The 15,222-nt window shown below is 57.5% G+C and overlaps 1 protein-coding gene across 2 annotated transcripts in view; it reads right to left on the bottom strand.

Moving 5' to 3' along the window:
- Positions 1-15,222, bottom strand: part of HMCN2 (hemicentin 2) — a 154,877-nt gene that overhangs the window by 33,130 nt on the left and 106,525 nt on the right. For both annotated transcript variants that reach the window (XM_082400654.1, XM_082400653.1), the window contains exons 58-73: positions 14,302-14,463; positions 14,014-14,127; positions 12,849-13,051; positions 12,057-12,138; positions 10,345-10,476; positions 7,504-7,647; positions 7,257-7,416; positions 7,044-7,168; positions 6,406-6,589; positions 4,015-4,112; positions 3,203-3,469; positions 2,493-2,683; positions 1,947-2,028; positions 1,715-1,851; positions 953-1,094; positions 722-866 (exon numbers count right to left, since the gene is read on the bottom strand). In XM_082400654.1, coding sequence (XP_082256780.1) covers positions 722-866; positions 953-1,094; positions 1,715-1,851; positions 1,947-2,028; positions 2,493-2,683; positions 3,203-3,469; positions 4,015-4,112; positions 6,406-6,589; positions 7,044-7,168; positions 7,257-7,416; positions 7,504-7,647; positions 10,345-10,476; positions 12,057-12,138; positions 12,849-13,051; positions 14,014-14,127; positions 14,302-14,463 — 2,368 coding nt within the window. The remainder of the gene's footprint in view (positions 1-721; positions 867-952; positions 1,095-1,714; positions 1,852-1,946; positions 2,029-2,492; positions 2,684-3,202; positions 3,470-4,014; positions 4,113-6,405; positions 6,590-7,043; positions 7,169-7,256; positions 7,417-7,503; positions 7,648-10,344; positions 10,477-12,056; positions 12,139-12,848; positions 13,052-14,013; positions 14,128-14,301; positions 14,464-15,222) is intronic.

Genomic DNA, 15,222 nt, shown 5'->3' with positions numbered 1-15,222 from the left:
AAGGTCGGTGGGGGGGGTGGGGCGTGGGGCCACAGCCTTGGGCAGCAACCTGCACCACAACCCAGAATCAGAAAGGGTGAGAGGGGCTGCTTCGGGCCTCCCGTGCTCCCACCTGGGCCCAGCCTCCCCCCAAGAGCCAGAGGGCAGTGGTATCCCAACCCTTTCTGAGAACAGCCCCTCGATAAGGTCGGAAAACTGCCCTTTCCCAGGGGCCATGTCTGTACTGTGTGACCCCGCCCCTGGCCACAGCCGGTTGGACGGGGGATGAACACATCATGCAGTCTGAGCCAATGGAATTCTCTGCCCTGGGAATTTGGAACTGGGATTCACAGACAAGTTCACTGGGGTCTGCAGGTTGTGTGAACAGAGAAGCTATAACTTGGCTGGGCGTGGGGGGGCGGGGGGGAGGTGTGTGGAGGGAGCCGTTCTGCCATGTTCCCATGTTCTTAGAGAAAGAAGGTGTAGAAAATTGGTCTGAGAGGGAGAGAGGCATGAAGCCCCCCCCCCACAGAAACAGAGATTAGCAACCAAGAGTCAAAACTAGTCAGACAGCCAGCCAGCCACCAGGGGTTCTCACACCCTTAAGGAATGGGCATGTATGTCCTTGGGTTCTGAGAAGACCCATGTCCTTTCTGCTCCAACTGCCCAGGTGGGCCTCCGTTTACAACCTGTAAAGAGGTACCTGAGCCCCTCCCTGATGCCCTCCCCTACCAGCTCCCACCTGGGGCTCTCAGGATCCAGAGGGATGCCGTCCTTCCGCCAGTTCACAAGGGGCGGGGGGGCACCGTCGGCCTTGCAGGGCAGCAGAGCCGTCTGGTTCACGGAGGCGTTCACTGCAGGTGGTCCCGGCCGGATGGTGGGCACCGCTGGAGGAGAGGCACAGAGGGAGCGGGTGCTGGGACCCTGTCGCTCTCAGGGGGGTGGGCAGGGCGGGTGGGGTGGGGCCACTCACTGTGGACCTCCACGTGGAAGGCCACGCTGGTGCTGCCTGCAGCATTGCGGGCTGTGCAGCTGTAGTTGCCACTGTCGGCCGTGCTCAGGGCCTGCAGCTGGAGGAACCTGCCCTTCTCTGGGAACTGGGTGTGGGCATCTGCCTGTAGAGACCCCCAGGGTGGAGAGACCCTCATCAGTGCTGGGCTGGGCCAGGACAGCCCCCCACGCACCAGGACCAAGAAACCAGCGGGGCCGGACAGTGGCCTCTGCCCCATTCATTCTGGGCCGGCCTGCAACCCCTGAACTGATGCCCAGCTGAGGACTTTCTGGGGAAATAGGCTCCTTTGGGAGGGAAAGAGCATCTTCCCTGGAGCTCTGCCTGTCGGGCATGTTGCAGGGGGCACTCATGCTCACACTAGGAGCTGGAGCTTCCACCAGATCTACAATCCTTGGGTCCACAGCAGCAAATTGGCCCCATTTCAGGGGTGAGCACAGAGAACCTCAGTAACTGGCCCCAGGCCACACAGCCACTAAGCATAGCTCAAAGGTACAGCACAGATATGCATCAGAAGCCCTGGGGTGCAAATCTTAGCCTTGCCTCGGTGTCCCCATCCACAGTATGGGGGTGACAATGGTAACAGGGGTGGAAAACATCAGGAGAGCAGGTATGCAAAGTGCCAGCACAGAATAGGCCCTCGGCACCTGGGATCCAGTCTGGTCAGGGTCTGGGGCCTGAGAGGGACAGAAGGCGGTGCCCCTGGGTCCCCAGCCTGGCACCCACCTGCAGCAGGATGCCATCACGGTGCCACTCAATCTCCGGTGCTGGGTCTGCCTCCACCGAGCACTCTAGAACCAGCTGTCCCGGGGCCAGGCCAACCACAAAGCGGGGGCCTTGGGGCCCAATGACATTTGGGGGTGCTGGTGAGGTGGGTAGAGAGGACATGAGAGATGGACCCACCCCTGCAGGTCCCATCCTGCCTCCCTCTCCTGCACCCACTCTGGCACCACCCTACCTTGAACTCTGACCCGGAAGCTCTTCTCGATTTCACCAGCAGGGCTGTGGGCCAGGCAAGTGTACAGCCCAGCATCACTCACCTGGGGATGGAGCAGGGTGAGCAGCTACCTCTGGCCCCGCCCTGCCCACCTCCTGATCTGATTTCCCTCCTACACAGCTGAGGACCCAGGATTTAGACTCAGGCCTGCTGAGTCAGCCATCCTGCCTTTCCCACCAACCCCTTCTCCTCTCTGGGATGTTTCTTCCCTATTACTGTCTCACCCTTGCTTTAGGGCTAGGGCAGAGTCTGCCTCCTCCAGGAAGTCCCCCTTGACTGTACCAGTTCTTTTCTGGTGGGGTTAGGGATTTATCTGGTTTCTGCATCAGCCTTGGGTCTGACCTGACTGGGAGCTCCCAAGGGCATGGCCCGGGGCCGGGGTGGGGGGTCCTCTTCACATCCTCACACCCCAAATAAAAGTGGAGCTTGGGCAAACCTTGCCAAGTGCCACTGGGTCCCTCCCCTCCCATCCCCAGCTTCATCCCACAGCAGGCGGGGCAGCAGCACCTGCACACCCTCCACCCGGAGCACCCTCCCGGCCCTCTTCCTGTCCTTCGGCCTGTTCAGGGCCTGCCCATCCTTGTGCCAGGTGATGTTGGGTTGGGGGGTGCCCCGGGCATCACAGAGGAGCTCCAAGGGGGTGCCGGGGGTCAGCAACAGCTCTGCAGGCTGGCCTGAGTCCTCGATGTGGGGGGGATCTGCAAGACACCCCGCCCTGGGTCAGCCATGGGGGCCGTGCCCAGAGCACTAGGAGCTGGGGTTCATCCCCCTCCCCCACCATCCAGATGCCGACAGCACATGGGCCTGCAAACAGGCGGGTGGTGATTGTGTTGGAGGGTCCTAAAAACGTCAGACCATTGGCCCATCTGCCTGGGACAATGATTTGCGCTTAAAAACCAACAAGGATACAGTATGCAGGGAAACACATCTTTCCAATAGGGCACAACACTTGCAAAATCTTGTGCTTGAGACTTAGAGCCCCAAGATTTCGGTGGCTTTGTTCCTGCTTTACAAGGTTCCGAGGACAAGACAGAGGGGCACAGCCCCAGGAGAATGAAGCGTCCTGGCCCCCAGCCCCTGCAGCCAGGTCAGCGAGGCCTGTTCCCTAAGCCCCAAGCCTCCAGGGTGCTCACCTCTCTCACCGCCTCCATCGCCCCCAGAGGGTCCCTGTCCCGTCCCTGGCCCAGAGAAGCTGGCGCTGGGGGCAGGTGACCCACCCATCACCGTCAGCTGGAAATGCCTCCTCGCTTCCCCTGCCTCGCTCACGGCCACGCAGGAGTAGGTCCCTGAGTCGCCAACTCCCGCTGTCTCCAGCTGTAGGCCAGGCCCCTGTTCCAGGCTCTGGGGCAAAAAGGGTTCCCCATCCTTCATCCACAACACGAGGGGCAGGGGGCTGCCCCGGGCTTCACAGGGGAGGACCACCGGGGAGCCACGGACCACCGCCACGTTATTCTGGAACTCGACCGGCTCCAGGACAGGGGGCACTGCATAGGGCAAAATAGTGGGCACGAGCCAATTTATTCAATGCCAGGTGGCCCTCGCCCCTGGACCTTTGCACAGACTGTAACTATTGGCCAGAATGCCCTTCTCCTGGACTATTCCTTCTCATCTCCAGTCCTCAGCTTAGACCTCACCTCCTCCAGGAAGCCTTCCCTGAACCCCCGAGGCCAGGTGAGGTGCTCTCTTCTGTGCTCCTGTGGCACCCTCTCCTTCCCCTGGTATCATTAGTTGCGTGGAATTTTAATTTTACAGAGCTGTTTCCCTCACCGACTTCCTGGTGTCAGGGCTACCTCTGTTCACTGCAATATGCCAGTGCCTGGCGAGGCCCTGGCACACTAGTGTCCAACAGCTACTTGTGAGATCAATGAATGAGTGACCGAATGAATCAGAGACTGAGTATTTGCCCTGCCTTGACATCCCTGAGGGCCATCCCTTGGTTTCACCCAGATGGGCAGAGGGGAGGGGACAAGAGCCTTGATTCTCGCCCCTAAGGCCAAAGGACCCGCTAACCCACTCCCCTGCTCCGTACCGTGCACCTGCAAGGTAAAGTTCCTGTCGGCCACGCCCGCTGGGCTCGAAGCCACACAGGTGAAGACGCCGGAATCTGCCAGCTGCACCTGGGAAATCCTGAAGCCCACGAGCAAAGGGGGGGATGAGAGAGAGAGAGAGAGAGAGAGGGAGAGAGAGAGAGAGAGAGGGTGGGAGAGGGAGGGAGAGAGAGGGAGAGAGAGAGAGAGAGAGAGAGAGAGAGACTCCCCACCTCACCCCCCGCCCCTGCTGCCTTCTCTGCCCACTCTGCAGCCAGAATTACTGCTTCCCAAATTCTGGAAGCTCCACTGGCCCACCCCCGGACAGCCTGCTACTCCCACCCCTTTCTTCTAGACAATTCCTCCCAGCCTTCAGGACTCGCCAGACTCGTCTCCACTCACTGTCTCCACTGCCTGAACCTTCACTGTCTCTCAAACCCCCTTTTGCCCCGACCACTCCTCCCGAGCCGCCCTTGTCAACGTCCCCAGTGACCCTGAAACGTCTGTTATACCCACCCTAACGCTGGCAGCCCAGGCTCAGTCCACCCTCGCTTCCCGGGGCCTGCAGCCCATCCTGGCTTCCAACACCACCTGTTCACTGACAATCCCCAAACATCTACCTCCTAAACTCCCGACAGGAGTATCAAATGCCTGGTTTCCATCTTCCCTGTATGTCCAAGAACCTCTCCAACCAACAGGTTGGAACAGAACACTGGTCTCGCCCCTCAGCTTGCCCCTCCCACTGTGGACCCATCTCAGAAAACAGGACTTCAGCCTTCCGGGTTCCCAGATAGAGACCCCAGAGCCCTGCTCAACCCCTCCCCGTCTCTCCGCAAACACCGCCAGCCGGAGCACCTCCACCACCTCCACCACGTGGCTCTGATCCAGGCCCCACCACGTCTCACCTGGCTTGTGGCCGCAGCCCTAAAATGCCCTCCCACTCTGCCCTTGGCCCTACAGTCTGCTGTCCACACTGCAGCCAGAAGGATCGTCTAAAAACCTAAGTCACAACCCCAAAGAGATGAAAGTAGAAGCTCAAACAGATAAGCGAACACCCATGTTCACAGCAGCATTATTCACAACTGCTAAAATGTGGAAGCGATCCAAGTGTCCATGGATGGGTGAATGGATAAACAAAATGTGTTCTACACATACCAGGTGATATTATTCAGCCTTAAAAATTAGGATGGAAAATTTGACACGTGCTACAACATGGATGAAAACATGATGCTAAGTGAAATAAACCAGTCACAGAAGGACAACGATTGCATGATTCCACTTATATGAGGTGCTCAGAATAAGGCAGGTTCATAGACAGCAAGTACAGTGCTGGGTGCCAGGGGCTGGGGAGGGGGATGGGGAATTAGCGTTTAATGGGGCAGAGTTTCAGTTTGGGGAGATGAAAAGGTCTGGAGATGGATGGTGGTGATGGTTGCACAACAATGTGAATGTACTTAATGCCACTGAACAGTACACTTAAAAATGGTTAAAATGGTAAATTTTCTATTATGTGTATTTTACCACATACACAAAATTTAAGTCACATCATGATGCTTCTCTGCTTAAAACCCTCTCAGGGCTTCCCTTCTCTCCTTAGGAAAGCCCAAGTCTTTTGAAGGACTTACGAGGCCCTATGTCACCTGACTGCCCCCTTCATGACCGACCCTCCAACTCTGTTTCTAGAACACACAGCCACACGCCCACCGCAGGGCCTTTGAACCTGCTCTTCCTGCCTGGAAGGAATGGAATTCTTCCTGCCATGGAATCCACACACCTCCCCTTCTCATCGCCTTCCATCTCTGCTCAACTGTCACCTCATCTGAGTGCCTACTGCTGGCCACCCTAAAATAGCACCCTCCACTGCCACCTCCCATCCCCTCACCCTACTTTATTCTTCTGAGCACACATCCCTTGTGACATGTCACTTTTATATCTGTTTATTTTCCATTCCCCTCCCTCCCCAAAGCTGCAGGAGCAAAGGCTTCATCTTGCTCACTGCTCCATCCCAGTACCTCGAACTACACCTGGAACAGCAAGCACTCCATTAAGTGCTGCTGAAGGCATGAAGACGTTGCTCAGGCACTTTCTTCCAGGAAGCCTTCCCAGATTTCTTCTACCTGGGGCCAGGCTGAGTCAGGTGCCACCAGATGTCATCACCCAGATCTGTACCTCCCCCACTGGGCTGTGAAAGCCTGAGGGCAGAAGCCCCTTTCATCTCTGAAGTTCCCTTTCAGGGGTGGGGGTCCTCTCACTCTCCCCATCAAAAACCTCTGTATGTTTATGTTATTTTTAGTCTAAAACCATTCAGACGTGCTTTTAAGCCCAAGCTGCCTGAGGAGTGTATCTGGGGCCTGCCATCCGCTGGCTGGCAGGCAGAGGAGCCACTCCCTTACCTGAGGGTGCGGCCCGAGCCGTGGAGGTGGGTGCGCTGGGAGAGCGCAAGGGGCAGGCCATCCTTGAGCCAGCTCACGTGGATGCGCGGGGAGCCCCGGACAGGGCACGCCATGGTCACCAGCTCCCCAGGCCTGCTCACCAGGGTCCCCGTGCCCTCTGCCCCCTGCTCGATGGTGGGAGGCACTGGTGGGTGGGCAGAGAGGAAAAACGGGGGGCAGTGAGGGGGTCTGGGCGGGGAGGTGGGCTCCTCTCAGGGAAGTCCCCGGAGGTGGCGCCGACACCTCGACTTCTGCCACGTGCAGCCATCGTGTGGCAATCATCACGTGGGTCTTAGACCCGCGCCCAACCCAGGTGAGGATGAAGCCCGCTGCCTGGGGGCGTGGGTCTCTCCTTTATCCCGACTCCCCCCACTGCGCCCCTGGGCTGGAGCGGTTGTGCCCCTGGTCTGAGGACGGGGCAGAGGCCCGGAGAGGTCAGACTGGCCTGGCTCACAGAGGAGTGGGGCTTCACCAGGGCTCCCGTATCCGGGCCCTGGCACCACCCTCCAGGTGCCCCAGTGGAGGCCCCACGGCGGCCAGGCTGCTGCCGCCCTGGGACGGTGGGGCGGCCTCGCTCTCCTCGCCCCTCAGCTGCTCACCCAGCACGTTCACGGTGTGCAGCCTGGCGTCCTCACCGGCCGCGTTGTGGGCCACGCAGGTGTAGGCCCCCGAGTCCGAGGCCCTCAGGCCCTTCAGCACCAGGGAGCTGCCGTCCAGGTAGAACCTGCCCCGGGGCGGGAGAGCCGGGAGCAGGCGCGTGAGGGCCTGCAGGCTTGCCTCCTGGGGCGGGGATGTCACAGGCTGGGTCTTACCGGAGGTGGGGGCCGGCGCCCTGGCCCAGCGGGCGACCGTCCTTCAGCCAGGCCACGTCGGGCAGTGGCTGCCCATCAGCCCCGCAGTCCAGCCGCGCCTCCTGCCCCTCCAGGACGCTGTGCTCCCGCGTGGCGCCCGAGCTGCGGATCCGGGGGGCCACTGTGGCAGAGGGGGCGTGGTGAGGCCCGGGGCAGTGGCTGCGGCCGGCATGGGGGGGGACACGGGGGGCGCGGGGCGCAGACGTACCCAGCACGGCCACCACGAAGTCCTTGCGGGCCTCCGCCTGGGCGTTCTTGGCCACACACGTGTAGGTGCCAGCCTGGTCTGGCCGCAGGTGACTCAGCTGGAGGCGGCCCCCCCGGGAGACCACACCACGTGCCACGCTGCTTTCTGTGGGACGGAGGGGTGTGGCAGGACTTCACCTGCTCAGACCCAGCGCCCCAGGTGCCACCACTGGGCCCAGAGAAGTCTCGTGACTCCCTCAGAGGGCGCCTGACCCCCACACTCACAAGGCTGGAAAGACCCTGGGAACCCTTGAATCACCCACCCCTTTCTTATGCTCATAGGGAAACTGAGGCCCAGACACGGGCAGGGCCTCTAGCCATTTACGTCACGGCCTTCCCCAGCCTGGACTCCTTTGATTGCTCTGGTCCTTACAACCAACCCCTCCCTACTTCCTTCACTGGGGACATTTCTTCCCAAGGGACCCCACTCCCTTAATTTTTTTTATTTTTATTTATTTTTCTGGCCACGCCGTGTGGCAGGCGGGATCCTAGTTCCCCGACCAGGGATCGAACCCGTGCCTCCTGCATTGGGAGCTCGGCGTCTTAACCACTGGACAGTCAGGGAAGTCCTCCCATCCCTTTAGAGTCCAGGACTTGCTCCTCTTCCTGTTGACTCTCAGGCTCACCCCTCATCTCCCGCCCTCCTTCCAACCTTTCCCTCCCTGCACTGATCAAGGTGGACCAGCCACTCACTGACTCCAACATGAGTCCAGTGAGGGGCTTCCCCTGGGCCTCTGCTCAGGCTGCACCCCTCCCCCAGCCTAGAATGCCTCCCCCTCATGTTCTCCAGCAGCACCTCTGCCCTAAAGCCTTCTCTAACTGCACCAGTCCAGGCTGGTCTGCCCTCCCCCAGATCCTCATCTGTCCAGCCAGTCTTTCAACACAAAATGTATTGAGCAACTACTACATGTCCAACAGCGAGAGAGCTCGGGAATCAAAGATGAATGAAACATGGTCCCTGTCCTCAAGGAGTTCAAAATACATCAGAGACAGTGACGCAGGTACAATCCTGTGGGCCCAGCCCTGTGAAACCCTGATGGAGCATGGAGAGACCAGGCCAGACTTCTGGAGGAGGTGAGTCTCAGCTGAGACCTGAAGGTGAGTCTGAATCAGCCAGGTGAAAGTGGAGGTGGTCCGGGGAGCCTGGGATGAGTATTTCAGGGAGGAAACAGCGCGTGCCAAGAGCTGGAGCCAAGAGAGAACAGGGTCCACAGCAATTCCACTCCCAGGTATACATCAAAGAGGAAGGACGGCACATGCCACACAAACACTCGTACACGAACATTCACAGCACCCTATCCATCATAGCCAAAAGGTGGAAACAACACAAATGTCCATCACCTAGTGGATGGATAAACAGAACATGATATATCTACACAGTGGAATGTTCAGCCATAAAAAAGAAAGAAAAAAATTAACTTAAAAAAGGAATGAAGAATTGACACATGCTACAACATGGATGAACCTTGAAGACACGATGCTAAGTGGAAGAAGCCAGTCACAAGAGGTGACGTGTTGTATGATTCCACGTGTTACATGAATTGTCCACAACAGGCAAGTCTATGGAGACAGAAAGTAGGTTAGTGGCTGCCTAAGGCTGGGGCGGCTGGGAGTGAAGGCGATGGGTAAGGGATTTCCCTTGGGGTGATAAAAATATCCCAAAATTAGGTTCTACTGTATAGCACAGGGAACTATATTCAATATCCTATGATAAACCATTATGGAAAAGAATATAAAAAGAATGTATATATGTAAAGCTGAATCACTTTGCTGTACAGCAGAAATTAACACAACATTGTAAATCAACTATATTTCAATTTTTTAAAAAAGAAAAAAATAAAATATACAGTTGGAAAAAAAATGCTCCAAAATTGATTGTGGGGATGGTCTGTGATTATACAGAAAAGAATTGATTTATATGCTTTCATTGAGTAAATTGTAGAGTATGTGAATTACATCTCAATAAGGCTGTTATTGAGAGAGAGATAGAGACAAACAGACAGACAGACAGACATAGGCATATGCAAGGAGTCAAGAGCAGCTGGGTCGGTCTGGAGCACGCAGCAGGGCAGGGAGAGGGGGGCTGGCCCCAGCCCCGAAGGGCCTCCCGGGCTGTGGTTCGGAGGACTCCAGCCACGAAAGGATTTTCAGTTTCAGCAGACAACTGACCCACTCAGAGCTGCACTTTGTGATCCCTTCTGCCCCGGTGGAGCCTGCATTGGAGGGATGGAGTAGACCCAAGAGACCAGCGTAGGGGCTGCTGCCGTCACCCAGGGGTGTGGACAGTGGTGGCCGGAACGGGAAAGGCTATGGACAGAGGGCAGGGCTGGCACCGGAGGCATTTATGTTGACAAGACGAGGTGTCTACTGACTGATGGGTGGGTGGGTCGGGGGAGAGGAAGAGAGCGAGGCAAGGTTGAAGGCCTGGATGGGGGTGACCAACAGCTGGGCCGAATGGAGCTGGGTTACTGGAGAAGGAGCAGCTTTGGGGGCCAATGCCAAGCCCAGGGTCGGGCCAGCTAGACCCTGAGCACCCACTCTGCATTTCTGTCCCGTGGGAGCTGACTATGGATACAAACACAACGAGCCACTGAGCCCCCACTCAAATGGTCCTCAGTGTTGGGATTTCAAGCCCAACAGGGTTGAAAGACAAATTGGGGGGGATGGGACCAACAGGGCGCTGCCAGCTTTTGATTTTGCCGAGTGAGAACCGTTAACAACCAACTACCCCTTCTGCTTTCATTGCCATTTCATTAAATAAAGGACTACTTGGCACCAAAAAGATAAGGACGAATGCACTCACCAACAGGCATTCTGTCTTTCAGCCAAGTAACACTAGGTGCAGGGACCGCAGTCACGTCACAGCTCAGGACCAGGGGACTTCCAGCCACCTGACTCACGGTCTCCGTCTTGGGGTTCTCAAACGTTGGGGGCACTGCAGGAGAGAAGCCAGATTCCCAGAATCCTAAGACTCTGCCCCCTACTTTCTTCCTCTCAGGCAGATCAGGGATGCCCAAGAAGCCCTTCCCTGTGGTTAGGAGTTGACATTTTATGCCTTGCCATTGATGGTGATATGAGTTGTTTTATTCGCAAATGTAAATACAACCAGCAGCTGGCTATTTCAAAACATTTACAAAGCAGAGCCCAGGCGGGGACCACTTAGCCCATGGATGGTAAATACATGGCTATTGCACCAGCAGACCTTAGCCTATGCCAGGGCAGACATCACTAATTGATCCCAACACTCTCCCCTGCTCAGCCAGCATGAAGTCATGCATCCCAGGTAGCCACTACCAGTAGAAAAGAGATAGCTGTGCTCAGGATGAAACATCTTCTCCCTCAAGGACCAGACATTCCTCCCTTCCCACTGTTCATAAGGTGGCCATCAGGAGAAGGAGCTATGAGCTTTGAGCAGCAGACCGGGTGTCAATAATTTTCAACACTGGTACTCAATATGGCTCAGGGTTGAATCCATCCACTGTCCCCCTTTTGGGGAGGCTACAGGGTTTGGCATGTGCAGCAGACAGCTGGTGTCCCCCCAGACTGTCCATCCCATCTTGCACGGGGTCACTCAGGTAGAAACTACATTTCCCAGTCTCCCCTGCAGCCTGCTGTGGCCAGCTGTCAAAGTTCTCACTCATGGGATACAAGCACAGGGGACAGATGCAACTTCTGCATCACCCACTTAAAATAAAAATGCTTGCCCTCTACGTCTGCTCATTTCTGCTTCGTGGGCTGGGACAGGATGCGACATGGACAGGGACAACCCCCAGGGGACGGGAGATCAACAGGATGGAAGGATCCTGGTCCCTAAATTACCACTTGGTAGGTACAGATCTACCCTCCAGCCTAGACACTCACCTCTGGGCTTTTGGATGAGAGAGGTAAACTTCTCTCTTACTTGATGCACTGTATTTTGGGGTCTTTTTGTTACCCAGCTGAGTCTATTCCCTAACCCACACAATAGCTGATCCTGAGAAAATCTGGCCAAGCTTTCATCCCTTGCTTCCCTAGGCAGCTCCAACAGGCTCTCCCTCACCCACTGCTTGAGCTACACCCAATGAAATGCCATCTGTGTTCCATTCTTGGGCTGCTGGGGCAGGCACCTCAGGGCTCAGGCGGGGGTGACATGGCCCCTGCACTCCGAGGGTCTGATCTCTTAGGGCTCCTGTCCCAGTGCTTCCACGCCGGGCCCCGTGCCCAGCACTTTCTAGACACAGTCATGGCAGACCACAGATGGAGCACTTCCTGTGTGCCAAACAGGCAGGTACTACTTTTAGTTCCTTTTACTGAAGATAAATCTGAGGCTCAAAGGGATAAAGTCACTCTACTGAGTCCCACAGAGCAAGTCATTGGCAGAGTCCTATTCGGATCCTGGTCTTTTCAATTCCAGATCTTGGGCCCTAAACACTCAGCCACACCTTCCCTTTCCAGCTACGGCCCTTCCCATCCTTGGCAACTCCCTGTGCTGCTACGGGTACCACAGCGACGCTCGCAGCCTGGTCTCCAGCTTACCCTGGACCGTGAGGATGAAGGCCCGCACGGCCTCCCCGGCTGTATTGTTGACTCTACAGCTGTATAAACCTTTATCCGACACCTGGGACAGAGAGAGCACATGATGACAGTGTGCGGCTGCAGTGGGGATACCTACGGCTCCCCCAAAACATCCAGGTCCCAGAACCTTCCACAGCAGGGACTCCCCAAATATGCTGGTCCTGCCTGGGAAGCCAAAGGGGAGATGGGACCCTCTGGCCTTTCCCAAGAGCCTTAAGATGCAGGAGGGCCGATGGAAGGTGAGTGCACAGGATCCAGACCCCACCCTTCCCTGGGGCTGCATGTCTGTCAGTGGAGCCTGGAGGAGAAAGTTCCCTCACTGTGGGGATGGCGCTGAGTCAGGAGACGGAGCCCGGGTGCATTTCCAGAGGAGCAGCAAACGTTCATCCAAAGAACACTTGTGAGTGTCTAATCCATACCAGGGAGGGGCGTGGGCAGGTGGAACAGACTCCCAGGGAGTCATAACCAGAGGGGCCTGGAAAGGCTTCTGGATTCTGGGGCAACAGGCAGGCGGATCCGCTCAAAGTCATTCTGTGAGTCAGTGTGGAGCCGGATCTGGGGCCCTGTGCTCTTCCCACGTCTCCCACCCCGGACGCTGCTAATCACCTTGGATTGGGGTCCTGCAGGCCAAGGAGGCAGCAGCCCCCCCATCTTGCCACGCAGCTGTCCCCCACGCCCACCCTCGGCTCACCAGGACCAGAAGGCGACATTCCCAGGGCTGCCCACGGCTGCCCGCACCACCAGACATCTCACCTGGGTGTCCTGGATCTCCAGCCTCTGCCCACCCAGCAGAGCTTGAGTCCTCTGTGCCAGGACCAGGGGCTGCCCGTCCTTGTGCCAGGTCACGGCTGGCTCGGGAAGTGAGTCTGTCTCGCAGCTCAGTACGGCCTTGTCCCCCGCCTTCACCAGGACCACATCCTGGGGGCCGCTGGGAGCCTGCCTGAAGGTTGGGGGAACTGGGGAAGGAGATGAGCTGAGTGAGGGGTGTGGCCTTCCCCGTGTCCTCCCTGGCCCCAGCCGTAGGCTAACAGCCTATGGAGAGACAAGGTCATGCAGTGGACCCCGCCGCAGGGGATGGCACAGACCCAGGGAGCTGGAAGAAGAGAATCCAGGCCAGCATGCCAAGGGCCTGCTGGGTGACCTGGGAAAAGCCTCTTGCCCTCTCTGGGTTCAGCCTCCCAGTTGGGGGAGATGCTATGACAACCCTCCTAGGCTCTTTCCTATACAGGACAGGCCCCAGCTAGGTGAGGGCCCTCCATGGGGGTCCACGGGCCCATGGCCCTCCAGCAAACCAATGTAGAAGCTCCCACCCCAGCTGTGAGCCCACAAGACCTGGCACGGTGCTGGGCGCACAGTAGGTGAACAGGCACAAACAATGAACTTGCCCCAGGGCTTGAAAGAACCCTCCAGGGAGTGCTGGCTTGTGACATCCTGGGCCAGCTTTTCCCCAAGAGGATTCTGAAGACCAGACGCCCCCAAAAACGTTCCATGCAGAGAACTTCGTGATCAATCAGGCTTGGGAAGGGCCCTTCCTGGGCCAGCTCTGGCTGTTATCCTGCTGTCCCCTCCTCAGCTTCACAGCTCACGGGGCACCAGGCACTGGGCTAAGGGCTCACATACCATCATCTTACCCTTATACCAACCATCACCTTACAGATAAGAGACCCAAGGCTCAGGGAGGGGAAGTGACTTACCCAAGGTCACAGATCAAATAAGTGCACAGCTGAGTTTCAAACCCAAGCATGTCCAAACTCTAAAAACTAGGATCTTAACCACCATGCCCCCCAGATACCACTGCAGCAGAGGGCACAGGGCATCCCAGGCTCCCCCAGGGCCGGCTGCCCCTCTCCTGCCTGAGGGCGTGAGGGCTGAGTGAAGGAGTCGGGGCAGCACAGGTTGGGGGACAGACAGGACATACCCAGCACGCTAAGCTGCACCAGCTTTTGGTCTCGGCCGGCGGCATTGAGGGCCTCACACGTGTACATTCCAGAGTCCGATGGCTGTGCCCGAGCCAGCTGCAGCGTGTGGGTGCCTGCCAGGGGTGGGGGAGATAGACCCTGGCACCAGTGAACAGGCCCCAGCCCCCAGCCCCCACGCCCACAGTCCTAAAGCCCTCCCTGACATCCAGTCCGGTGCCAGGTTTGGGGAGGCAGCTCTGCTTTCCCACAGAGCCTCAGAGCTGGGTCCCCAGCCTCAGTTTACTCACCAGGCAGGAGGAAGACTTCTTCTCCCAGGGAGAGGGCCCGGCTGTCCTTGTACCACGTGACTTCGGGGCTTGGGTGAGCGTGGACCTCGCATGGTAAGGAGACGCTGCTGTCGAGGATGGCGGTGACCTGCTCCAAGTTCAGACCCGCGATTCGTGGTGGGACTGTCCCCGCGGCCACCAGGATAAAGAAAGACACATGACAATGCATATCGGCAAGGAGCGGACAGCCACAGAGTGAAACACAGGGCCTTCACGAGCTGTTGGCGCTTCAAACCTCACTGTGCAGCAGCTCCTATTTGTCATAACCATCTTACAGCTGCGAACACTGGGGCTTAGAGATCAGAGAGGGAGAGTCACTTTTCCAAGGTCACTCAGCTGCTCAGTGGCAGAGCCAGAATATCAATTCAGGTTTGAGTCCTAGACCTTGAGTAACACCAACATCCCTCCGCCCCTGAGGCCACAGCTGCCCCACATCTGGAGGCAGAGCTCATGGCCACTGAGATGTATATGTGTCACAAGAATGCAGAGATTGAGAGGGCCGACTCCAGGGCGGGGAGACCCCCACCGGGTGACTTCTCTGAGTCTGTTTCCACAGCCCTAAAATTGGGCTAACCGCTCAGCTTTGAGTCCGGGGAAAGCACTCAGCCCCACGCCAGGTACACAGTAAATGCACAATCATGGTGCTGTAAGGCCTCAGAAGAGCCATTCTTCCGGCAGCCTCCGAAGCTGCTTAAAATTATCTAGTGATCAGGGTCCCCCAGCTGCGCTCCTGGGGTACGGCTGGCACAGGCCCAGAGCCCAGGACACTGGAAGGACAGAGGCGCTGTGTCTGCCCGCACGGTGAGTCCTTGGGGTGCGTGGGGCAGACCCAGAGCACCAGCCCCTCCTCACCTGGGGAACCCAGGGGGCTTCCTGCTCAGC

This window comes from Balaenoptera borealis, assembly GCF_965194805.1.
Source record: "Balaenoptera borealis genome assembly, chromosome: 8".
NCBI classification, from domain to species: Eukaryota; Metazoa; Chordata; class Mammalia; order Artiodactyla; family Balaenopteridae; genus Balaenoptera; species Balaenoptera borealis.
The sequence above is the reverse complement of the archived record's forward strand: the minus strand, read 5'-3'. Positions and strand labels throughout refer to the sequence as shown.